The sequence below is a fragment of the Harmonia axyridis genome, chromosome 5 (assembly GCF_914767665.1).
Source record: "Harmonia axyridis chromosome 5, icHarAxyr1.1, whole genome shotgun sequence".
Taxonomy (NCBI): Eukaryota; Metazoa; Arthropoda; class Insecta; order Coleoptera; family Coccinellidae; genus Harmonia; species Harmonia axyridis.
The window spans coordinates 21,474,885-21,500,563 of NC_059505.1; the positions used below are offsets into that span (position 1 = coordinate 21,474,885).

The window sequence follows — 25,679 nt, forward strand, 5'->3', positions numbered from 1 at the left end:
GAGTGGTCTGTTTCCGTTTTATCATTTCGTTCGTTTTAGATTATAATTTGATGGTGTCAAAAAGTGATATTTATTTCATATATTTCATGATTCTGACAAAAAAAACCGCAAATAGACTGTAAGTAATTGGTTTCCCCTTTTTTCTGTAAAATCATCAAGTACCTGTATGCTGGGCTGGATTGTTTTTAGTGTTTCTCTCACTATTCGTTTTTTAAAAAATTCCTTTTTTGCATTGTACTGTTCAGATATTCATGTAATTATTTATTCAATTGTAATGTCCCATTGTCCCATTATTTTATTTTATTCCAACATGATTTATTTATTAGTGTTTTTAAAAAAAAAATCTTGTAATTTATTATAGAGCCCTGAAGAAGATTTTTGAATAAAATCGAAACAAGTCGGCAATGGTCTGAGAAGTGGTTTTTGTTCCAACAACCTGACCTTCAACCCTGTCAAGAAAATAGTTTATCATGTATGTTGGACAGAGACCAGTCAAGTAGAGTTTTCGAATAAAATCAGACTGAAAACGTCACTTATTATAGTTATCGAATTTTTCCATTTTAATTATCGAACCAGCTTAAAAAAAGACTCCTGGAAGACATTCAGAAGCCAAGTTGCAGACGTCAATACTACCTACACTGCGTTTCGTCATTTACATGCTATATCTCATTTTCATTTTATTTGATAACTAATGAATTTAGTTGAGAATGATCTTCACGTGATATCCATATCATCCTTACCTAATGAGAACAATTTCTTTTTCTAGGCTTTGTCAGCATTGCTTCTCCTATATAATCGCAAATATGGTTTGAGAACATCAGGACTGCAATTTTTATTCTGGTTACTCCTAGTTGTATGTGGAGCATTTCAACTTAGAACGGAGATTCGTGTAGCCAGTGACAGAGATGGATATCTTATATCCTATCATGAATATATAATTTATATTGTATATTATGCAGTTGTATTGGTTATATTTATTTTGAATTGTTTTGTGGATCAGCCTCCAAGAGTGACAAAATATCCAAGATCTAAGGTAAGGTATTTTTCTTTATTATTTCTTCTTAAATTTTGCTATTGTGAAACTTTCAATTTATGATTTCATTTTTGTAAAAAAAAATATATATACAAAAACTGAACATTCAGGGAGTCTTTATTGTCACATCGTGGTATCTTGATGATTCATTTATTTCTCTAGATTGCAAATTTGAAAATCTTATTTTATAATTTATATCAAAAGATATATTATCATTGTTAGGGTTTATTCAGACATTCATTAAGATTATCAATGTTTTTTAATTGAAAAACCTTTCTGTATGTTCATGCCATGTAGATTCTGTCACGTGAGAAAACTAACCGTTCAGTTAAAATTTTAACCCATGCACTGATATTTGTATACAAGCTTCATTTTAACTTTATGTTATTTCCTTTTCTATTTTATTTCCTGGTTTTCATTGAATGGCTTCACATGTAGTTCATAGACATTTTTATACCTATGGCATTTATGAACAACGTCAGGGTTGGTGTGGCTGGAATTAGCCTATTTTCATGTGATAATAAACACATTTGTAGTATAGTTGATTTTTGAGCACTTGAACCAGAAACACATTTGCATATTTCTACGCCACACAATTCAACTCAAAATTTCAGTAAAATCTGACGGATAGATTCTGTGACAATAATTTCACAGAAAAAATCTGGTGGAACCATTTTTGTTGATTTTTGTTGTTGTTAATGTGAGATCTTAATGAGATATCAGAAAGCAGATCATAGATAACTTGATTCGATCTCAAGTTACAGGACGTTTTTAAAAAATGACCGTTTCATTAGTAAGTTGTGATGAATAAATTAATTATTAGTTTTGGTGCTTATTTTTCCGACAAATGTAGCAATGATTCATAAAGATTCGATAAACTAATATAATAATCCCAAAAAACATAAAGCATTTTTGGGGTCCATGTTATGTATAGGACTTTCTCAAAATAAACCAAGTAATTTCATTTCAATTTGGACCTCCAATTTAGAATTACCTGTAAATATATTAATTGAATGAACAGAATATTTGAATGCTGCAGCATATTATTTTTATGGGCGTTCAAATAATAATAATAATAATAATAATGTTTATGCTACGCCTCCACAATCTCAACATTCTAGGAGAAGAATAACACTTGTTTCTCCGACCGCTGAAGGTGCTGCGCAGGATCCCCAACCAGCACTCATCCAAGCAGGTCTACCAAGAAGACGCATGAAATGGACAAGTTCGATAAATGAAACGATCATGCGCATATACTATGAAGTAACTAATATGGAAGAGGATAAAATAGGCTACCGGCAAAAGCTGTTTGCAGAATTCCACAGAAACTATCCCGAACTTCAAGTTTCTGAACAAAGAGTAGCCGACCAATACCGGGTCATATTGAGAAATAAACTTGTACCCGATGAGAGACTTAACACCATAAAAAATGAAGTCCAACTGAGGCTACAGAATAGGAACCTCACTAACAACGAAGTGACAATTGAAGAAAACTACGATTGTGCTGAAAACTAACACAACACCAATGCACAAATTAATACTGAGGAACAAAACAGCGGAGATTTGGCACTAGTAAGAGATGAGCAATGGCGGAATATACAAACTGCAACTATGGAAAACCGAGAAGAAAGTCGAAGAGATCTATTAGAGCAATTATCTGTTACAATGAATAGATATTTCATAGAATTCGAGGGTACTGATCCTCTCAAACGACCAATTCTTCCTAGACTGAAGACATCGCAAAAACTCTCACATATTCTGCACATAATGAACAAAGAGATAATTCCAACGTTCTTTTCGAATGACCAGAACCTAGAGTCATTGCATCTTATTACCTACTGTGCAGCCTCTACAATATCAGCAGTGCTCGGCGTGAAGCCAAAACCTAGAAGTGAGCAACCACCACAGAAAAAACAGCATAACAAACCACATTGGCAAAATAGGCTAGAAGCAAAAGTACATAGCCTCTGACAAGATATAGGAAGGTTAACACAATTTGAAAAAGGTTCTCCGTCGAGAATACTACAAAAAATAGTGGATGCAATTATGGATCGCCATAGGCGACATGCAAACTACGACGCCAACAATGAGAGTGCTCAAGAAACTCTAGATACACTCAAACAAAAATTGAGTGTATACTCTGAACGACTGAGAAGATACAATGAGAGCTATAAACGAAAACATGACAATATGATTTTTGAAAACTCCGAAAAGAAATTTTATAGAATACTTAATGAACAAACGTCAACAAAATTAGGGAGTCCTCCAAGCGCCGAAGATATGGAGAGTTTTTGGACTATATAACTACATTCTCATTCGTGAGAATTTGAATCTATTGCGACAGCAGATGGAACTACAAAAGAGAACAGAAGCTTCATCTGGTCATCAATAGGAATACCGATATTCGTAAATTGTAAACTTTAAATAAACATGAATCACCCATAGAGCCAGAAGAGTAGATGAATGAATGAACCGAAACAACAATTTGGAATTAAATTCAGTCTTGGATTGGAGTAAATGTTGTGCTACTATTAAGCAGTATTAAACAGATAGAAAAACTCCTTATAGATAATTCACAATTGGCTTTATTACTGGAAAAAAGAGCCAAGTTAGTCAGATGACATTAAAAAATTTCCATGTGTTTTTTGAATATCTAAAATATACACTTTTACGACAGAAGAGTGAAAAAAATATAACCAATCCGTTTTTGAAGAATTTTAGTGCAGTGCTGTTGAATTTATAATGAATAAGTCAAATTGTGGTGAAATCTTTCATACGAATAATTTCAACTATATATATTATTATATACTATTATTACAATTGCTTATGAGGTAACATAAGCCGTGGGTATTTGAAAGGCAGGTCTATGTTTATTATAGCTATACTGAATATTTCTAAAAATAAAATCCACTTTAGATGTGAATTGATTAAATTTGGACTTATGCATCATATCATATATGACTATAAATTTGAGAAAGACATATTCTTTTAAATTCCATTATAAGTCTTTTGAATAGTACTTTGAAGATATTGATTTCAATATCAATGTATGGAATATATTCACTGGTCTTCCTTCAGTTGAAGTTTGGCGATTAGATTTTCTTCAAATGAATATATATTCTCCATTTTTTTGGGAAACAATCAAATTATTCATCGATGGCGAGGATATACATAGAAAAAATCAGTTGAAATACTAGTAAAAATGTTACGACAGAAATAAATTTCAAAGAATCATTCAGTATATGAAGAATTTCAACATGGCAGTTACTTTTGAAATTGGTATCAATTTTTCAGCAATTCAATGCTACTCCTATCAAGTACCCAATTGCATGAATAGCCTAGACTTTGAGTATAGAAACATTACGCTTGATAAGTTTGAATTACATGATTATGAATAATTTTCGGAACGACCCGCTTTATGCCTAGGCTAATGACCGAATAGCTTTCCGGAAATGCTTGTGACTGTTTTTTTTGGCGTTTTCCGTTTATTTGCTTGTTGAATTTTAAATCTGTCTGCTGTCTTGAGATATTTCAAATTTTTATTTCAATTTTGCGGCAGCGTTTGGATTATATTATTGTTTAAGTGCTCATGGTAAAGAGTTTTGTTTTGTAAGTTAGGCCGAGGAGGGTTAGATGGAAGAATAGTAGACGCATGTTAAGGTTTAAGGTTGATTGTACGGTACTAGATAATATTCTCAACCTAATTTATGCGAGCTAAATCTCGCCTCTCAATAGTGTAGTTCAATGCGTTTTCTGATTTTTCCTAAATAAAGACCTTTATTAATATTATTATCATTTATTAATACTATACTTAATAATATTATTCTATTACAGAAACCATGTCCAGAAGAAGAAAGTGGATTTCTTGCAAAGATTCTCTTCTCTTGGTTTGATAAGCTTGCCTGGTTAGGATATAGAAAACCCTTAGTTATAGAAGATCTCTGGGATTTAAAACCAGAAGACTCTGCTGTTGAAGTTGTTCCTATTTTCAACAAGCACTGGCAGGCCACCTTGCGTAAAACTTATGGGTAAAATTTTTTTGGGTAATAAGTGCTACTACATAGTTCGTGTCAGAAAGCTTCCTGGATATAGAATCAATATGAGTCGATTCAGTTTTACTGATCAGAAAATTAATTTCCATTTCATATTATTATCATCAAAAATTTATATCAATAGCCTTTGGCGATAAATGACATTTTTTAATGAGAAATTTCATCGAAATGGAGTTTTTCAATACAATGATTCAACTTGATTTTATTCGGCGCTCTTCTCAATTGCACGATCGGCAACACTTTCCGAATGGAAATGGGCAGCTGCTAGGGATGTGTCGTTCACGAACGAACGATTCAAAGGACCCGTGTCTTCAGAACGAATGGTTCGATCTGGTCGTATCTCCGAAAATGATTCGTTCGTTCGCACCGATCAAAATGTGCCAAACTTTCACATTCAGTTCATTCAATCTGAGGATATTCTAGGACCCAAAGATTCATAGAATGGTTCGTTATCCGAGTCTAGGTAGATGGGTTTCTCTTTGGATTGACCCTAAAGAAATATATGGTAGTAATAAAAGACATCCATTCCGCAAATGAATCATCGGCTCGGCACTTGGCACCTGGTTTTGAAGAAAGATAATAGATAGTAACAGAAACTGGGCTCTGTGATTGGATACACCAATTATTATATCTTGAAAATGTTTTTATGGTCTTAAATATTGTTCATTATTTTTTGAGAATTTTTGGTTTTAAATAGACCTAACATTGTAAAGTTGATCGAAATGAATTAAGTATTTTTCGGGAAGAAGGTATATTAATTAGGGTTAATATTATTTTTGGGGATTTCAGATCTTTTGTATTTATTTGGTTGGAATAGATACAGGTAACGATCATTACGTAGTTTTGGTTGAAATTAGTCAGACTCGTGAATTTTGTGTTCTGTAAAAAATAAATTAATGATTTCTACTTCGTCATTAGTCATTCGAATAGTCCGGAATCGTCAATTTGAACGAGAAATATATAATAGTTTTTGAACTTTTTTCGAAAGGTCCTTAATCATCTCATGAACCAGATGGAATTCATTATATTCGGCCAATTATTCGAACTTTATGATAATGGATAATCTCCTTTATGTTTATGATTATGTCTAGAATAAATCATTATCACGAATTCACGATCTGATTAAAAACATACCGACTAACATATCAAAAGCTGATATTAAATTGACATTCTTAACCAGGAAAAAAACAAGGAACGGAAGAACCAGATATACAAATCTTTGAATCATGCGCACATCGTACATGATTCGATGTGAGCTAGTAAGCTGAAAATAACCATTGGGTCAATTGAATTTGAACGAGTCTTTTGAACCGGGATATGGTTCGACCCGGTTCGTCGAAATTAAACGAACCACACATCCTTTGCAGCTGCTTGGACTACTTGATGTCATTTTAATTACTAACTAGGAGAGTAGGGATAGAAAACTTGAAACAAAACAATTGGCCCTATTCTGTTGCTCGAATAGAAACGAACGAATCGGATAGTAATTTGAGAAATCGGGATGTTTCATTTCTATCGCATCCAAATTTGGTATTTTGTATCAAATTCTTCTTCTATGGCCAAATGTAATCCGTAATTGATATGGATAGCCATTACGAATTACATTTGGCGTTAGAGAAAGAAATGCACCGGAATTGTTTCAAATTGCTATTCTTTAACTCGAGCAGAATTACTATGGATATTAATTCTACTTGATTTAAAGAATAACAATTTGAAGCGATTCCGGTGCATCCATACTTTCTATATTCGATTTGAAGTTACAGAATAGGGATGAATAAATTATTATGCCATAGAAATTGAAATAAAATTGTGAGTCAGTTCGTTATGAATAGTTTTACCTTTTGGTTTGGTGTTCAAGGAATTTTTTTTTCAAATTTCAGATATACTCCTATTCAAGACACAAACGTTTCTTATAAATCAGACACTGGAAATGTGGCCTTTTTTAACAATCCAAATAAGAAAGAAGCTTCAGTTCTATCAGTTTTAGTGAAATCCTTCGGATCAACATTCTTTTTTGGAGCATTTTTGAAACTCATTCAAGACCTTCTCTCGTTTGTTAGTCCCCAAATATTAAGGTGAGTTATTTCATTCAACATTCAAAGAGTAAAATTCTATTGATAGTTAATAATATATACAGCCAGTCTTTGACTTTCACTTGTCACAGCTGCAAATACCAATTTTCGCCTTCTTCAAATAATATATTAAGACCCTACATGGAGGTCATTTTCGATTTTTCTGCATTATTCCTAGGATAAATCTTTGGAATACGCTAAGGAAAATTTTTCTCGTACTTTACTGAAAACGTCTGGTATTTGCCTGATCGTCGGCTGCGGCTGAGATTCTTTCTTGTGGCTGTTCAAGAGTTATTATTGGTTCGGCATAAACGAGTTCCTTCATGGCTCCCCAGAAGAAAAAGTTCATTGCGTTTAGGTCCGGAGATCGTGGGGGCCATCTTATGCCAGGGGAATATGCTCTATTAGTGATAATAATAATAATAATAAAGTTTATTTCATAAATAAACACTTTACATCACGGAGGTACATGAGGTATGACCTGTATGTGATATTAACTTAATTAAAATTTCTGAAATAAATGTTCCATAAGATAATTCAAAAGAAAATAATTACAATACCAGGAGAAAAACAAAAATCATTCGTAAGCACAATGTAAAAAGTTATTTCACATCCGATATTTATAATTAATTGTATTATACTGTCTCAATCAGGTAATCATTAAAGTCGTCATCGTTGCATAATCTGTCATAAATTGGTGAGTGCATTTCTTTATTCGGTTTCGAAAGTTCTGGGCAGTCTTATATATTTCAGTCTTGTATTTGGGATCTCAACTATTATTTATCAAGTCACTGATTACCTTTCTGTTCTTACCATCCAACCAAGCTTTTAAACGCTTTTTGAATGTTCTTAGATTTTTCAAGTTCTTGAGTTGATCAGGAAGGACATTGTAAATTTTTGTTCCTAGGTAGGTGTGATTTCTCTGGCCTATACTTTTATTGCATCTGGGTGGTTGGTAAGTATGACCTCTTCCTCTCGTCGAATATTGATGCTGTAAAGTATTTAAGGTTGTCTTTCCTGAGATGATGTTAGAAAGAAGTTTAAGAGCATACAGCTGTCTCACATCTTGGACTCCTGCTATATCAAATAACTGTTGACTAGGAAATGTGCGCTTTTTCTTGTAGATTATTTTCAAGATCCATTTTTGAATGACTTCCAGAGGTTTTATCTGGTTCTGATAGGCACCACCCCATCCAACTATACCATAGCAAATTTGGGATTCAACTAAGGCTTGGTAAAAAACTCTTAAATGCTTCGTGTCACTAATGTTTTTACGTAATTGCTTAAACTTGAAGAGTAGACCCCTTATCTTATTGACAAGGTTTTTTATGTGCTCATCCCATCTTAGCTGTTGATCAATGGTGATTCCTAAATATTTGATATTCTTTGTCCTTTCAATCGATGTGTCACAGTCAATTTCTAGATTTCCCATCTCTGGCAGATTTGTAGTGTAAGAACTGAAGACCATATATTTCGTTTTATCGACGTTGAGGGTGAGTTTATTTGTCCTGAACCATTTTTTTATTTCTAAAAACATTGTTTGTGCCTTTTCCTTCAATTCCTCCCATGTATTCGCTCGATACTGGACGACTGCATCGTCGGCAAAACAAATAGCGTCCTCGGACTCCTTCATTTTCAGAAGATCATTCACGAATATGAGAAAAAGGATAGGTCCCAATACAGTCCCTTGTGGAACTCCATATGTCACGGTCTGCGAAGAACTTCTGGTCTGTTCTATTTCTACAACTTGTCTCCTGTTGGACAAATAACTTTTTAGTAATTCACAAATAGGTCCCCTAAATCCATATTTTTCTAGCTTTCCAAGTAAGCGAGTATGACAGACAGTGTCGAATGCTTTACACAAATCCATGAATATACACAAGAAAGGAATTTTTTCATCTAGACTTTCGTATAATTTCCCTGTCAATACTCTTATTGCATCCTCCGTGGATTTGCCCTCCATAAATCCGTATTGCTTTTCATCAATAATGTCGTATTTCTTAAGATAGCTGGTCATCCGCTTTTTTAGAGCTTTTTCAATTATTTTTGCCAAATTAGATATTAAAGATATAGGCCTGTAGTTATTCACTCGTGAACGATAGCCGCTTTTGTAAACTGGTTTAATTATACCTAGTTTGAAGCTATCGGGAAAGCAACCTATTTCGAAACAACTGTTTATCAGATAAGCCAAGGGTGTCGATATTTCTGTCCTAATTTCTTTAAGCGTTTCAGTGATGACGTCACATACCGCCATTTAAGTTCTCCTTCAGTGTTCGGAATCCAAACAAACAAATTCTCATTCAAATTAGTACGTTGTCGTTGGAGAAATTGGCTCATTTCGATAAATAAGATTATTTAAGGTACGATTTCACTATTAATTGATAGACAGAAGGCACGAGATTGATGCCAGTAAGTTCGAACTTGAAGTTCAACTAATAAACACGGCTTTTTACAAAATCTGGGGAATGATACAAGATTCAAACTTTCTGGTATTAACCTCGTTCCTTCTGTCTATCAATTAATATTGAAATCGTTCATCAAATACTCTTATTTATGAAAATAAGCCAATTCCTTCAACGACACCGTACTAATTTGAATGACAATTTATTTGTTTGGATTCCGAACACTGACAGGAGAACCAAAAATGGCGGTGTGTGACGTCACACTAATAGAGCGTATTGTTGCCGATCCAACGTCCTGGGAAATTTTCGTTCAATCACTCAGTTACGATCTGTGTCAAATGTGGTGGAGCGCCATCGTGCATGAACCACAAATTCTGTCTAATACCATAGTATAAGGAAAGGATAGTAAGCCAGTGTAGTGCTTTTTTCGATTTTGTTGATGTTGAGCGCCATCTAGTTGTACTCACGTTTAACCTCGAATTTTACTGTCAAAAATTGGTCCGTAAAGTGGAGCCCTCTGAAAAAATTGCTGTTATTTTGAAGAACTAAAATATTTGAAATAGAGTGGTCAGAAGATTTCTATATTTTGATATTTTTTCTGCTCTGTTATAAGAATTTACGCCAGTGGCGTGTATTTGTGATAAACAAGTACAATGCTACAAGTTATCATGAAATCACATATCAGGTCCAGTCGTCATGAAATGATATCTCTAGGTTTTTTCAGGATTTATGAATGGAGTAAACTCCATTTTCCGGAATATCGATATTGCAATTGAATGTATTTGGAGAATATTCGATTGATATCGTTTTGTTATAGATTGAGTGAGAATAGGTAAAGTTTCTATCAACATTAATTTCCTAATGTCGTAAGTTCCAATGAAATTTCTCAAAAGCTATATTTAGCATTTGACAGTTGGTTTCGATCATTTTTTCCTAACCTTTTACGATTCTTCGAGTTATGTATTTTATTATTCGACTGTAATAATTTTTTCTGACCGAAAAATCAGCCCATGTTTTTATGAATATTTGAAGAAAAGTTTACCTTAAACAACCAAATTATATTGAAATATCTCAATTAAGTTGAAAATAAATAAAATCATGTTTTATTTTTATATTTACCTTATATTTAAAATTGAAATGAATATTTTCGGGTTGTAGTTTGTGGATTGAACATATCAATGGATTTTTCATAACGCTCAGGAGCTTGAAATATTAGAGGTTTCCTAGTAATACATCTTTTTTGGTGAAAATGAAGGCAAAATCTTGAAAATTGGAAAATTCAGTTTTAATATCAAATAAAAGAAATTTTATAAAGAAAAGTTCAAGAGTTGGTAGGTACAGATGGAATTTTAGTTCTTCTATACATATTAGCAAATAGTCACTCTCAGTGCTGTGCAGTTTTTTTTATAAAGTAAATAAGCTACTTTATTAAATCCAAGCTCAACCATTAACGAAGAAAGAACTGAAATGATTTTTTAAATCAGAATCGTTGTTATCCGTGTTTAATTTAAACTCTTAGCTCTCTGGTTAACATTAGTTCTACGAGATCTTCTTCTGAATCTGTTATTTATCCAGCATTTGAGAAAGGACCTATTGCCTCAATCCCTTCAATATTCGAATAAATGGTACCAAGTGAGTATCAAGGTGAATTTAGATGTCAGAAATACATTAAAGAATTCAGCTACGACCAGGTCAGAAGCTTTCGATTTCTAATTCAATAAAAATTTATAGAGATTTCCTCAATTTTTACTGAATTAGAAATCAAAAGTTTCTGATTTTCTTGGAAGGAAACAATATGATGTATTTTTTCGATACTCTCGATCATTTGAATTCAACCCGCACCAATTCTTTACAAAATAATTTTCTATGGGAATAAAGCTTTTCCGATATAAGACGCTATACGATATTGATGAGGGTTATTGGGTCTCAGTGCTGCCCTGATGATAATGAATTTGATGCTTTGAAAAGCACACAGTTTCAGTTAATAAAACCTTGTAATCATGAAGATACTGAGGGATATCAACGCGAATGCTCTTGCAACCATCAATAATTATTATGAATTAACTGGCAATTATTTCTTTGAAGTTGGCAAAAATAACAAATTAGGTACCGAGACCCATATATTTGATGGTTTCCTTGTCACTATATAGAAAAACCGTGTAGCAACTTGCTACATAAAGGATAAAAAATGTGGGCTCAAAAATTCATTGACAGAAAGGCTTATTCAAGATCGACTCAAGAATCAAATCCCAATACAATACAGAGAATGTAAATCCCACAATAAGTATTGTTACAAATTACATCTGCAACAGAGTCTACCTGCAAGGTAGTCAGCCATATGTTAATGAAAATATTTTGGTCGTATGACAACAATTCCGTTTATGATATGTTGAAACTCAATGAAAGCCTATTGTGCTTCTATATACCTTCTCTTATACCTGCTATTGAAATATGTAGATGACACGAATATTCTGTTGTGGAGTAATAATCTCAATGATATCGAGAAATTATACTCCGAACTACTCAATTTTGTAAAAGAGTGGTTTTTGAATAATCGCTTGGTTCTGAACACGGAAAAGACAACCTTTGTTTTATTTCGGACAAAGAGAGCAATTGTTGAGTTGATTTGCCTAAGTATCTGACTGTAGATGGTACACAAATCAAACTAGAAAACAACAATAAATTCTTAGGTATCTACATAGATGAATTCCTCGATTGGGGAATTCATATTGACTATCTCTGCCATAAACTGAGCACTACATCTTTTGCTATCAAGAATGTTTCAAAATTTGTAGGCATCAAGTCATCTATTGTCTTCTACCATGCATGTTTTGAATCTGTAGTTAGATATGGCAAATATGTACATTGATTCGAAAGATTTTCATTATACAAAAAAGAGTTATACGTTGTATAAACAAATTGAATTTCAGAGAAAGTTGTAGGGGTATTTTTAAGAAAACTAATATTTTTACCATATATGCATTGTACATCTATGGATGTTTCCTTTTTCTTTTCAAATACAACGAAACTTTTTCAACAAAAAGCAGTCATAATTATGCCACAAGACGGATAAATATTAACTATCCGTCTCATTCATTGTCTCTAACTGAAAGGAGTACTTATTATAGATGTATTAAATTGTATTACAGTCTCCCAAATCATTTGAGGTTGCTCAGATTTGAAAGAAGTTTTAGGAGTAAAGTTAAAGAATACCTTGTAAATGTGGAACCCTATAGTCTGGATGATTTCTTTGTTTCAGGGAGAGGTACCCTAGTTTAAGGTATATTTTTGTGATGACGCCATTTCATTATAATTTGAATTATTGTGGAATAAAGAGAATTATTTATTTATTTATTTATTTATAGTAGTCCCACAATCGAAAAGATCGAACTGAAGTGACATTAGAAAATTATTCTATTTTATCTTTATATTTTGCAGGTTATTTGGAATTTCCTTCTGTTCGTACAATATTAAGACTATTTTGAATGATTAAAAATTGGCGTTTTGTATATTCCATAATGTTGAACAATTGACAGTTTCACATTTTTCGATGATTGGCGAGATTTAAGTAGGCTAGAAATATTTTTGCAATATTTATATATTGCAGTTCTTAACAACAAATCTAAAATATATCTTCTATGTTCTGAGCAGATGATATTCGTTGCGAACCATTCGGGCAGAAAATTTTTAATGCATTTAACACTTTTTTTTTTCAAATTACACATGACTTTATCATTGCAACTTTTCCCTATATGTTTGCTGAAACTATCCAAAACTTTTGTTGTGAATTTCTGCAGCAAAGATGTAGGTGCTTTTAATCCACATTCAAAATTTAAGCCCTAATTTTTGAAAAAGATCAAGAGCTCATCTTCATTTGCAAGATTTTTAGGAGCCTCCAAACTGATTTTACAATCTTCACACCCGAAACGCTCCCAACATTTTTTGACCAAATAACCTGCAAAATATACAACAATACATTTTTTCCAATGTCACTTCATCTCGAAATTCGGCGGCAGGAGTACTACTTGGACTACTTGAAGAATCCGAATCGTCCGATTCTGATGAAGACGAGTTTTCATTGAGATTCAATAAGGAAAAAGGTTCGTTGTTATCTGCCACTAAAATATTTTCATCGTCATCTGCCTTACTACCTGCATTGGCACTTGCAGATGGCCTTAAAAAATTTGATACAATGCTAATTTTGAATGCTGTTCTGAATGAACTTACTGTGGGATTTTTGTTATATCCCCCTCTCTGACGATACACAGATTTGATTCTCGAGAGAAATTTTTAGCATTAAAATTAAGATACAAACATCACAAGGTAAATTTGGTTTTAGAATATATAAAGGGTGGTCCAGATTTTATTTAAATGATTTAGCATCGGATAGAACAACTCTTTTCATGAAGAAAATTTCATATAAACATATGTCCTAACAAGCTTTGATTTTGAGATACAAAATAATGATGTTTGAAAAAAAAAACAGTTTTTACTTATAAATCTGGTATTATTATATTCATTGTTTCAATTTTTAGGTATTGGAGTTTAAAAAATATATTATTGTATTGTTTAGTTTGATGAAACAGAATATAGGTACAATTACATATAATTGTACCTATATTCTGTTTCATCAAACTAAACAATACAATAATATATTTTTTAAACTCCAATACCTGAAAATTGAAACAATGAATATAATAATACCAAAGTTATAAGTAAGAACTGTTTTTTTTTTTCAAACATCATTATTTTGTGTACATAGAACTGTTGACAAGCCATGGGTTTCAATCGCCTTGATGGCATTTTCAATATTGAAACTGTGAACTATGTTTATATTATGATACTTTTCATAAAAAGTATCATAATATAAACATAGTTCACAGTTTCAATATTGAAAATGCCATCAAGGCGATTGAAACCCATGGCTTGTCAACAGTTCTATGTACACGACATGGTAAATACATTCACAAGAAAAATATCACCAAATATACAACCATATACAGCAGTGACGGCTCGTGCCCTCGAGATGTGGGTCGGCCACACACATCTATATATATATATATATATATATATATATATATATATATATATATATATATAGATGTGTGTGGTATATATATATATATATATATATATATATATATATATATATATATATATAGGTAGGTCATTGACATAGATCACAAATAGCAGAGGTCCCAGTATGCTACCCTGAGGAACCCCATCTCGTGATACTTTCTCGCACGATTCAATCATTTCTGCTTCTATCTCCAAAGCAACACGTTGTCTACGATTTTCCAAATAACTCTTGATCAGCAGCAGTTGATTGTCTCTGATACCATAGCTTTCTAATTTATCCAAGAGAATTTCGTGCTTGACGCAATCAAAGGCTTTGGACAGGTCAAGAAAAAGCCCACATGTTGTTTCACCTCTCTCAAAACCCCCCACAATGCTCTCCACAAGCTCAAACATAGCTGTCTCCGTACTTCTGTTCTTGATGAATCCATGTTGTGATGTGTTGAAAATTCCAAATTTACTGAAAAACTTTACCATTCTATCTGCCAACAATTTTTCGAAGATCTTAGAAAAAGTTGACAAGTGATTGATAGGTCTATAATTTATTATTTCTTCTTGGTTGCCTTTTTTGAATAAAGGTTTAATTATAGAAACTTTTAGAGCATCCGGAAAAATACCCACTGTAAAAGATCGGTTGATGATGTAGTATAATGGTTCAACAATTATACTTGCAGATCTTTGGATTAGATTAAGTGGAATGCCATCACATCCAAAAGCTTTTTTATTTCTGATTCTATATATTGTTTTCATTATTTCCTCTGATGATATCTCGAACATAAAGAAGGACTTAGAAAATCTTTTGATTTTCTTGGAATGTTGAAGTTGCGGAATATTCTGCGTTAATTTAGATGCTGCATTGAGGAAAAAATCATTAAAAGCGTTCGCAACTTGCCTTGGGTCACCTGATATCATCTTTTTCGAATTTGAGTTTGTTTTTCCCCTCAAATTGTTTATGATCTGCCATGCAGTTTTCGATTTGTTTTTTGAATTATTAATTTTCTCACCAAAGTAAGCCCGTCTAGATTTTTTCAGTTCTCTATCGTACTCACCTTTGATGGTTTTATAAAGGTTGTTCATATAAGGATTCTTCATTGCTGCAGTATAAACTTTGTCTAAAAGATTCTTCAATTAGTTGCTCTTGGTGATCTCTCATAGAATACCTTATTTTCTTTAATATCCACTTTTTTTAGAGGAAAATGGTTGTCAAACGCTGACATAACAATCAAAGAATCCATCCCACATCTCGTCAATATTATTTTGCGGGACATCCTTCAAAAAACTCCAGTCGATATTATTTAGATCATGAAGAAAATTGACAATTGACTCTTCCTTGAACTGACGCATTATAACTTGCTTAGAACACTTCTGAAAATTTGATAGAGTTTTCACATCAGATACCAAAGCTAAATGATCCGAAATATGAGACTGAATCGTTCTACTTTGACAATCAATAATATTGGTTATTATGTTATCGATACAGGTTTCCGAGTGATGAGTGATTCTCGTTGGTTCATTGATCAATACAGAACCTCCAAAACTTCTTACAACTGATAGAAAATTCATACTATCTCTATTTTTGTGCTTAAGGATGTCAATATTGAAATCTCCCGCAATAAAATACGAAAAATTTTCATGAAAAATTTTGTTGAACAATCTGTTTAAAATAAATATGAATTTATTCATGTCAGAATTTGGCGTACGATAAATACAAATGAAAATATATTTCTTTGTCCTCGAAACAACTTCAACTGCTGAGCATTCAAATATATATTTTTCACCAAATTCAGAAATATCTGTTCTTACTTTATATTGCATATTTTCCCTACAAAATATGGCGCATCCACCATGCTCACCTTGATCCCTACAGAAAGCATCCACCAATCCAAAACCCCGAATGTTGTACTGCCCTAGTTGTTCTGCAGTTTTCCAATGTTCTGATATCATAAGAATTTGAGCTTTCTCGGAATTTGCAAAATTTTCCAACATCACATGCGAGTTTCCAATTGATTGGACATTCTGGTAAATAATCTTTATGTTCTCCTTCTCAATCATCGATTTTGATTTTCTCTTGACTTTCGGTGGAAAAAATGATGTATACTGGCTTTATTGGGCCAATTTTTTCCATCCATGGCTTTTTCGTATTCTCTACTTGGTAACATTACTTTAAATGATGCATAAGCTTCCGGAAATTTCGAAACTAAAGCCTCACACTTTACCTCTGTGAAGTTTTTATCTAAGAAAACTTTGAGTTCATCGGCCGTAGTAGTTGGTTTCAGATTTGTTACATGAAAAGCCCTCAGCTTCTCAACTCCTTCAACGTTCGTTTGACCTGAAAAATTTCCCGTTACTAGAGCCTTCCGTATTTTCTTCTTATATTTCCTATCTACTACTTTCCATTCATCTTCTTTCTGTAAATGTTCTTGTTTAGTTTTTGAATCTTTTAATTTGTTTGAAATTTGTGAATTACAGTCATCTTCATTGTCATTCCTTTCCTTTCCAACTGTTTTTGTTTTCATAACCTGAATTCCTTTGTTTACGTCGCTTCCATTCAACAATTGCTTCGCGCTTGATGTTTGCGCAGATGGTTCATTTGTTTGTGCCGGAGTATTAGATACATTCAAATCAATTTGATTATTCCATGCATGTTTTTTTGCCGTGTTGTTGTCAGCGCTGTGTTTTTTACTTGATGTTTTAAATTTCACGTTGAGTTCTGTTATCATTTCATCCTTCTTTATGATTTCTCTCTCTAACATGGAAATCTTATATTTCAGTAATTGGGCATTTTCAATCAAAATAGAATTTTTACCTTCCAATTCTGAAATTATTCTCATCAGAAAATCTTGTGATGAAAAATCTTTCATCACAGTTGGAGATTTCGGATTTAATGTAACGTCTGATTCCGATGTAGTTTTCAGGTCATCACTGTTCTTGTCGCTCACTGAAATAACCATCAAATCTCGATCACAACATTTCCCAAATTTTGTTCCACAACTACTGTGAAATACTTTAGGGCAAGTACCGCATTTCACGGTTATTTTTGCCATATAACGCTTACAATGAGCACATTTTGGAGAATTCTGGACTCTGTCATCCGTAACAACTTTACTCGTCGACGCCATATTTAATAATAAATAACTTATATAATTCAGGAATATCGGAAACAATATTATTTGAGAAAATGAATTCCGTAATAACATTCAGCGTATTTGAATTGCCGAAGATAGCATTGTCCGAGTACAAAATTTGTAATTCACGTTTGAGTTCATCCTTATCGAAAAAGTTTTTGTAATTATCGATCAAAGATTTGAAAGGTATTTCCGGAAAATTACGAACGTATATATCAAATTTATTAAAATTCACTAGTTCCAAAAAATTAAGTGATGAAATGTCTTTAAACCTTATTTCAATTTGAGTTATAATTAAATCCAGAATTTCACAAAAATTCCTCATTGAGGAATTATCCGTGAGCTGAATTTCGGAATCTGTTTAACGTTTTCGACGTCTAGCACTCGGTGGCATTACTTCTGGGAGTTCTTCTACTTCTGAATATAAGCGAATGAAATACTCATCTTCTGTGCGAAATTTTTTCAGAGTCGATAATAAAGAAGTGATTCTGGCGTTGCAATAAGTTATATCTGATAACTTATGCTGGATTATAAAAAAAAACGGGATCTGTGTATGTAAAAATCAAATTAAAAGGGTGGAGAATGAACAAAAATTCGAAATCATTCAACATTTTCTTCAGACCGGTAGCTTCACGTATTGTAATATCATCCCATTCATCCAAATTGCCGCTGATATGATCAAAAACTTCAATTAATTCTTCTCTCTTATCGAATATTGTTTTTACAGCGCGAGATTTGAAATTCCAACGTGTTTCCGAGCTAGAGGGTAATCTTTTTTTGCAAATTTTGTCTAAAATATTAGTGCGTTTACTTGATTTAGTGGAAAACGACGAAAATCTTGAAAGATTCGAAAAAAACACGCGACACTCATTGATTTTCTTGGTAGAATCTTGTAACACTAAATTCAATTTATGTGCATAACAGTGCGTGAATAGTGCTTGAGGAGCAATTGTTTTTATTCGCGCTTGTAACCCATTAATTTCCCCCGCCATCACAGCTGCCCTGTCATATGTTTGACCTACTAATTTAGTCGCTAAATTGAAATCTTTAAAATTGTCCAACAAGGTATTGAAAATATCATTCGCGGTTCGGTCTTTACTAACATCGAAAAAACCCCAAAATCGTTCGGATATTTTACCGTCTCGAACGAAGCGGAAAATTACTGACATCTGACAAAAACATTTAACATCCGTTGTCTCGTCTATTTCCCAAGAAAAGCACGCAGAATTATTTATTTCCTCGCGAATTTTTTCCCTCGAAATCTGCGAAGGAGAACTGCGAAGCAATGTTCATGTAATTATCCCCCCTACTGAGGTACGGCAGGCCGATCTTACCGCGAGGCGGGAATTACAGAACTTTTGAAATCAGGATGTTTTCAAAGTTAGGAATATATTAATTATATTTTCATGATCAGAAAATTAATACCTAACTACTATCGAACGGCATATATAAGTTCTTTTCTGATTAAGACGTAATATCCCATAATTAACCATTCATTTGAATATATTAATTATATTTTCATGATCTGAAAATCAATAGCTACTATCGAACGGCATAAATAAGTTCTTTTCTGATCAAGACATTATGTCTCATAATTAATCATTCATCTAATTATCAAATATTTGAAATAAACTGTGAAAAGTTGCTGTTTGACGCTCTGCAATAGGAGTACCAGGGTAGGCCGGCCTGCCGACCCTGTGTATTGGGAAGCGACCTTACATCGAGTTGTTGTGCCGTTCTACTGAGTGGTCGTATTCTGGGCGTATGTCGTAGTAACCTGTTTGGGGTGATGTTACGAAAAGTAACCATTTACGATTGTGTTTGTTACAATTTATGAAAGGGAATAACAACGCTGGATGCTTTGGAAATCAAATATTAGGTGGGTCCGAAAGAAAATATTGGCCGGTATAAGTTATATTTTCCTGTTCTGAGTGGAAATATTCATTACCGAGGGAATTTGGATATCGAAATCGATAACTCCGATTGAGTTTGAATGAATTGAATATCTAGAATTATTTTCTATTTCCCGATAATTTTTGGGTCGGCCCGGCCGACATTATGAATCAATCCTTTGTGGTTACGAAAGCGGAAAAAATCATGATGTTCTCGTACAGGGTGATCCAATATTCACGAAAATAGGAAAAGTCTGAAATTTTCCTAGTCCGGATCTGATTTACTCGATTTCAGAAATATTGAAGGAAGGCGATTGTAAAGGGTGACAAAATTTCAAAATTTGAAATTATTCGGTCGATTAGTTAAAGACTTATTGAACTGTGAAATTTCACTCATAAGACGAATATCACCCTGTATATCCCAAACGAAGGCTCTCAGACGATTGAAACCTTTTAATGATCTTCATTCATGGTAGCCGTTTGTCGCATTCTTCCCGGGACACCATGTATAAATTAAATATCCACAAATAAATAACCATATATAAATTAAATATCCACAAGTAAATAAAACAAACAGAAGAGAAGACAAATTAGGTAAATATTGCCAGCCAAAATTATCCAGTGGCGTAAATATAGGGGGGCGATCTGATACTTTTTCTATTCTAATTCTACACCACTATTTTTTGTTCGAGAAAATTATTTCATTTCTGAAGTTTTACTAAAAAAGGGTTCTTTTTTATTGCGCATCTGAAATAGCTTCTAGATGTTTCAAGTATTAGTTTTTTTTAATTATCCAATCAGTTTGTTGATTCCTCAGAGGAATGCAAAATATACGAGAAACAATTTCATTTTTCATTTCGCGATTTCTTTCTTATCCTTTTCAAGAAATATAAGAATGGGCAAAAACAGCAAAACCATTATTTCTGGTATTTACCCTTATTCTTATAACAAGAAAGGTGAAAATAGCATATTTACCCAAATACATGTTAAATTCTATGGAAAAACTACCGCTCAATTGATGTTGAGATTGAGCAAAATAGGTATCAAATGGTATTTTAATTTATATATGGTTATTTATTTGTGGATATTTAATTTTCTTGTGAATATATTTACCATGTCGTGTACATAGAACTGTTGACAAGCCATGTATAATTCTTGATGGCATTTTCAATATTGGAACTGTGAACTATGTTTATATTATGATACTGATATATGATTCTGTTTCAATAAACTATACAATACAATAATATATTTTTTAGACTCCAATACCTAAAAATTGAAACAATGAATATAATAATACCAGATTTATAAGTACAAAACCGTTTTTTTTTTTTCAAACATCATTACTTTGTATCTCGAAATCAAAGCTTGTAAGGACATATGTTTATCTCTTGATCTCTTTCAAAAATTACGGTTTAAATTTTTAATGTGGATTAAAAGCACCTACATCTTTGCTGGAGAAATTCACAACAAAAGTTTTGGATTGTTTCAGCAAACATATAGGGAAAAGTTGCAATGATAAAGTCATGTGTAATTTGAACAAAAAAGTGTTAAATGCATTAAAAATTTTCTGCCCGAATGGTTCGCAACGAATATCATCTGCTCGGAACATAAAAGATATATTTTAGATTTGTTGTTAAGAACTGCAATATATAAATATTGCAAAAATATTTCCAGCCTACTTAAATCTCGGCAATCATCGAAAAATGTGAAACTGTCAATTGTTCAACATTATTGAATATACAAAACGCCAATTTTTAATCATTCAAAATAGTCTTAATATTGTACGAACAGAAGGAAATTCCAAATAACCTGCAAAATATAAAGATAAAATAGAATATTTTTCTAATGTCACTTCAGTTCGAGCTATTCGATCTCGTAGAACTGATGTTAACCGGAGAGCTAAGAGTTTAAATTAAACACGGATAACAACGATTCTGATTTAAAAAATCATTTTCAGTTCTTTCTTCGTTAATGGTTGAGCTTGGATTTAATAAAGTAGCTTATTTACTTATATGTAAAGAAGAACTAAAATTCCATCTGTCTCTACCAACTCTTGAACTTTTCTTTATAAAATTTCTTTTATTTGATATTAAAACTGAATTTTCCAATTTTCAAGTTTTTTCCTTCATTTTTACCAAAAAAGATGTATTACTAGGAAACCTCTAATATTTCAAGCTCCTGAGCTATATGAAAAATCCATTGATATGTTCAATCCACAAACTACAAATGCTAAATATAGCTTTTGAGAAATTTCATTGGAAATTACGACATTAGGAAATTTATGTTGATAGAAACTTTACCTATTCTCACTCAATCTATAACAAAACAATATCAATCGAATATTCTTCAAATACATTCAATTGCAATATCGATGTTCCGGAAAATGGAGTTTATTCCATTCATAAATCCTGAAAAAACCTAGAGATATCATTTCATGACGACTGGACCTGATATGTGATTTCATGATAACTTGTAGCATTGTACTTGTTTATCACAAATACACTCCACTGGCGTAAATTCTTATAACAGAGCAGAAAAAATATCAAACTATAGAAATCTTCTGACCACTCTATTTCAAATATTTTAGTTCTTCAAAATAACACCAATTTTTTCAGAGGGCTCCACTTTACGGACCAATTTTTGACAGTAAAATTCGAGGTTAAACGTGAGTGCAACTAGATGGCGCTCAACATCAACAAAATCGAAAAAAGCACTACACTGGCTTACTATCCTTTCCTTATACTATGCTAATACCAAGGGGAACATCTTCCATGAGCATTGGTAATTGTTCTCTCAACATATTGAGGTAAGTCTCAGCATTTAGACGATTTGGCAAAAAATAGGGACCAATGAGACAATTCCTGCCCAACAATTAATCGTAAATTTTTCTTGTGAATGGGTTTGTTTCACCATGTGTGGACTTTCCATAGCCCAGTAATGGAGGTTATGTGAATTCATCATTCCATCCTTCGTAAAGGACGCCTCATCGGTGAAAAAAAATACTTCAAAAAATCTGGATTGTGGTTAAAACGAATAAGAGCTCATTCACAGAAACTTCTTCTTTTTGGAAAGTCTTCAGGTTTGAGTTTCTGAACTTTTTGGAAATGGAAGGGCTTCAGTAACTGTCGCTGGATGAACCTATGCACTTGTGTTTTCGAAATTCTGAACTGTCGTGATGCGCGTCTTATGCTTATATTCAGATTTTCTCCGAATAAATTCAAGATATTCTCTTCTTCTTGTAACGTTAGTGAAGAATTTCTACCTGCATTTGGCCTATTCACAGTAACCGACCCTGTTTCCATTAGCCGTCGCGTCGGTGGATACGCGAATACATTTGGTGATGAGGAAGTCTTCGTTGGGGATATCTTTCAGCGTATAATCGACGAAAGTATGTATTTTCACGGGCCTCTCCGTAAATGAAATTCATTTGAACTTTTTCTTCAACGGTATATCTTTCCATTTTCCCGAAACGAGCAAAAACAATGATCTTCGAGTGGATTAATGGAATCTGACGAATTTTTAATTTTATTAATCAAGGGCGGACATATGCAAAGCTTGGTTATCGCGTTGAATTCCATAAGTAAACAGTTTTTCATTCTATTTTTACACTTTATTGTTTACTTCGAATAAATTTTCGAATTTTTCCAAAAAAATCAGACATGATGATAATTTCGTTGAATAATTTGATGATAAGTATTTGATAACGAATAAAAGTAATAATTTCGTTGATAAAGTGCTGCAATATTCGATAATTACTTTGAAATCTATGCGCTACCAGTCTTTCATTCGCTGATCACATTTATAGTCCGGGAGCCAGGTGCAAATTTGGTTGATTATTTCCTCTCGAGAGATACTTGATGAGATGCATCAGATAATAATAATAAAAAGCCTCGTGAACGTCAGCTACGACTTGGTTGGGGGGGGGGGGAGAGCGGCGGCAGCCTCCCAAACACGAAGAAAAAAAAATACATTCAGTCATTTCCTCCCAAATGGAAATTTGTCAAATTGTCGCTAACCCAATATCTAGACGAAAAAAAACAATCAGCTGGCTATAGCATGGTGGATTATACGTCAGCTGGTGCCTCAAACATAAAAAAATATTATATTTTCAATGACAGCTCTGACAGCGACTCTGATACTGAATCAGAGAGTGGAAGTAACTACAAATATTATTGAGCAACATGTGGAGAAAGTCCTTTTCTCGCGAGTGTGGCACTCTCTGATTCATTATCAGAGTCGCTGTCAGAGCTGTCATTGAAAATATATTTTTTTTTTCATGTTTGAGGCACCAGCTGACATATAATCCACCATGCTATAGCCAGCTGATTGTATATTTTCGTCTAGATATTGGGTTAGCTACAATTTGACAAATTTTCAGTTGGGAGGAAATGACTGAATTTATTTTTTTTCTTCGTGTTTGGGGGGCTGCCGCTGCTCTCCCCCCCAGCAGAGTCGCAGCTGACGTTCACGAGGCTTTTTATTACTATCAACTGATGCATTCTACTAATTACCGTTTGAGAGGAACTTGGTCATGTATATCTGTTACTGGCTCCCGGACTATTAGTTATTTTTCTCGAAATCCTTGCGTTTGATGAAAACAATGCAAGAGACAAAAAAGTTTGACAATGGAATGTTGTTTTTAAATATCAATATTTTTTGAAAATTCAAACTTGTTATCTAAAAAATTTGGTCCCAAAGATAATAGGGCACTCAGATTAGGGTCTTCGAAGGGCTTCCGGAAGGAAAAAATATCGGTAGCAGATTAGACATGACTGAAAACCCCCCTATACCAAATTTCGTGAAGTTCGCCGAGGCCTGAGATATGGAAGAAAGAATTTCATTTCAGGTGAAATTCCGGAGGCTATAATTCCGAAATGGCATGCCACTGCACAAAATTCCGGCTAATTTCGTCTCTGCAATCACTAGTTAAATTAGTTGACCATTGACAAGTGTCAAGTGGTTCGTAAATACGAAGCAGGTTACCTGACACATTGAAAACTACTAGTAACCGCTCTCGAATTCTCGGCGATATACGGACCATACCCCAAGGTAGGTAGGATATTCAACGCTATTCGAGAGATTACGTATGGTCTAGTGGAACAATGCAATAATTAAAACATCTGCGTGATACGATATCGAATAAACGAGTGTTCTCTTTTGTAAGGACTTTGCGACTGCGGTGCCGGCTGCGACTTGAATGTCTTGTTAATAGAATAAAGGCGGTATTATAAATATATTTTTGTGTCGGTTGTTCAACCATCGGTTATGGCCAAATTTATTCCGATTGGCTACACTGATCGTTCAATTCTGACATTTTTCTTCTAGATTTCCTAGTCCGAACACAGAAAGAAAAAACCTTATATTTATTCGTTGATGCTCGGTTCGATTCAACCGACGGTCAACCATCCTTATCCTTACCGCCCCCTAGTCGCTCTCCAACCGTGGAGTTATCGGTTAAAAATGAAGTAGGTTCCTCGTAAATCGAAATGTTTAGTGTAAAAGAAATTATGAAATGGTACTTTCGTGGACAATCAATTGAATAGACAATTCATTCATTGATTTATTTATTTCATGATTGATGAACCACCAAAAGCTATTATTGAAAATCGTATGAAAAAGAAGTTGATGTATGTGCTAATGTTAAAACCAGTACATATTGTTAGAGTAAACAAATAGCTGAACAAGTCGATATAAGCGAAAGAAGTTTTCGGAATATTTTGAAAAGTAATGTTCACCGATATTATAAGGTTCAAAGAAATCAAGAAATTTTTTATGAGGACAAAATAAAATAATAATAATAAGGGGTAGCGGTAGGTGAATTCCTAGCGATTCACCTATCAGGAGAGTTGAATCGACTCCTGCCCACCGCAGATTCCAGGAGCTCCCTGACCCGGGAAGCTGAAACCTGTCGAAGGGTCCCTGTCCAGGGTAACGGACGAAGCCGTGTGGAGAGCAGCTCAAGAATTCTCCCACCGCAGCTCTGCGGATCGTAAAAAGCGATCAAAGGCCGTCTCCCCCACGACA

At 33.4% G+C, this 25,679-nt stretch overlaps 1 protein-coding gene across 6 annotated transcripts in view; it reads left to right on the plus strand.

Moving 5' to 3' along the window:
* LOC123680373 (multidrug resistance-associated protein 1) overlaps positions 1-25,679 on the plus strand; it is a 140,672-nt gene that overhangs the window by 52,769 nt on the left and 62,224 nt on the right. For all 6 annotated transcript variants that reach the window (XM_045618251.1, XM_045618250.1, XM_045618248.1 and 3 more), the window contains exons 4-6: positions 767-1,033; positions 4,868-5,061; positions 6,966-7,160. In XM_045618251.1, coding sequence (XP_045474207.1) covers positions 767-1,033; positions 4,868-5,061; positions 6,966-7,160 — 656 coding nt within the window. The remainder of the gene's footprint in view (positions 1-766; positions 1,034-4,867; positions 5,062-6,965; positions 7,161-25,679) is intronic.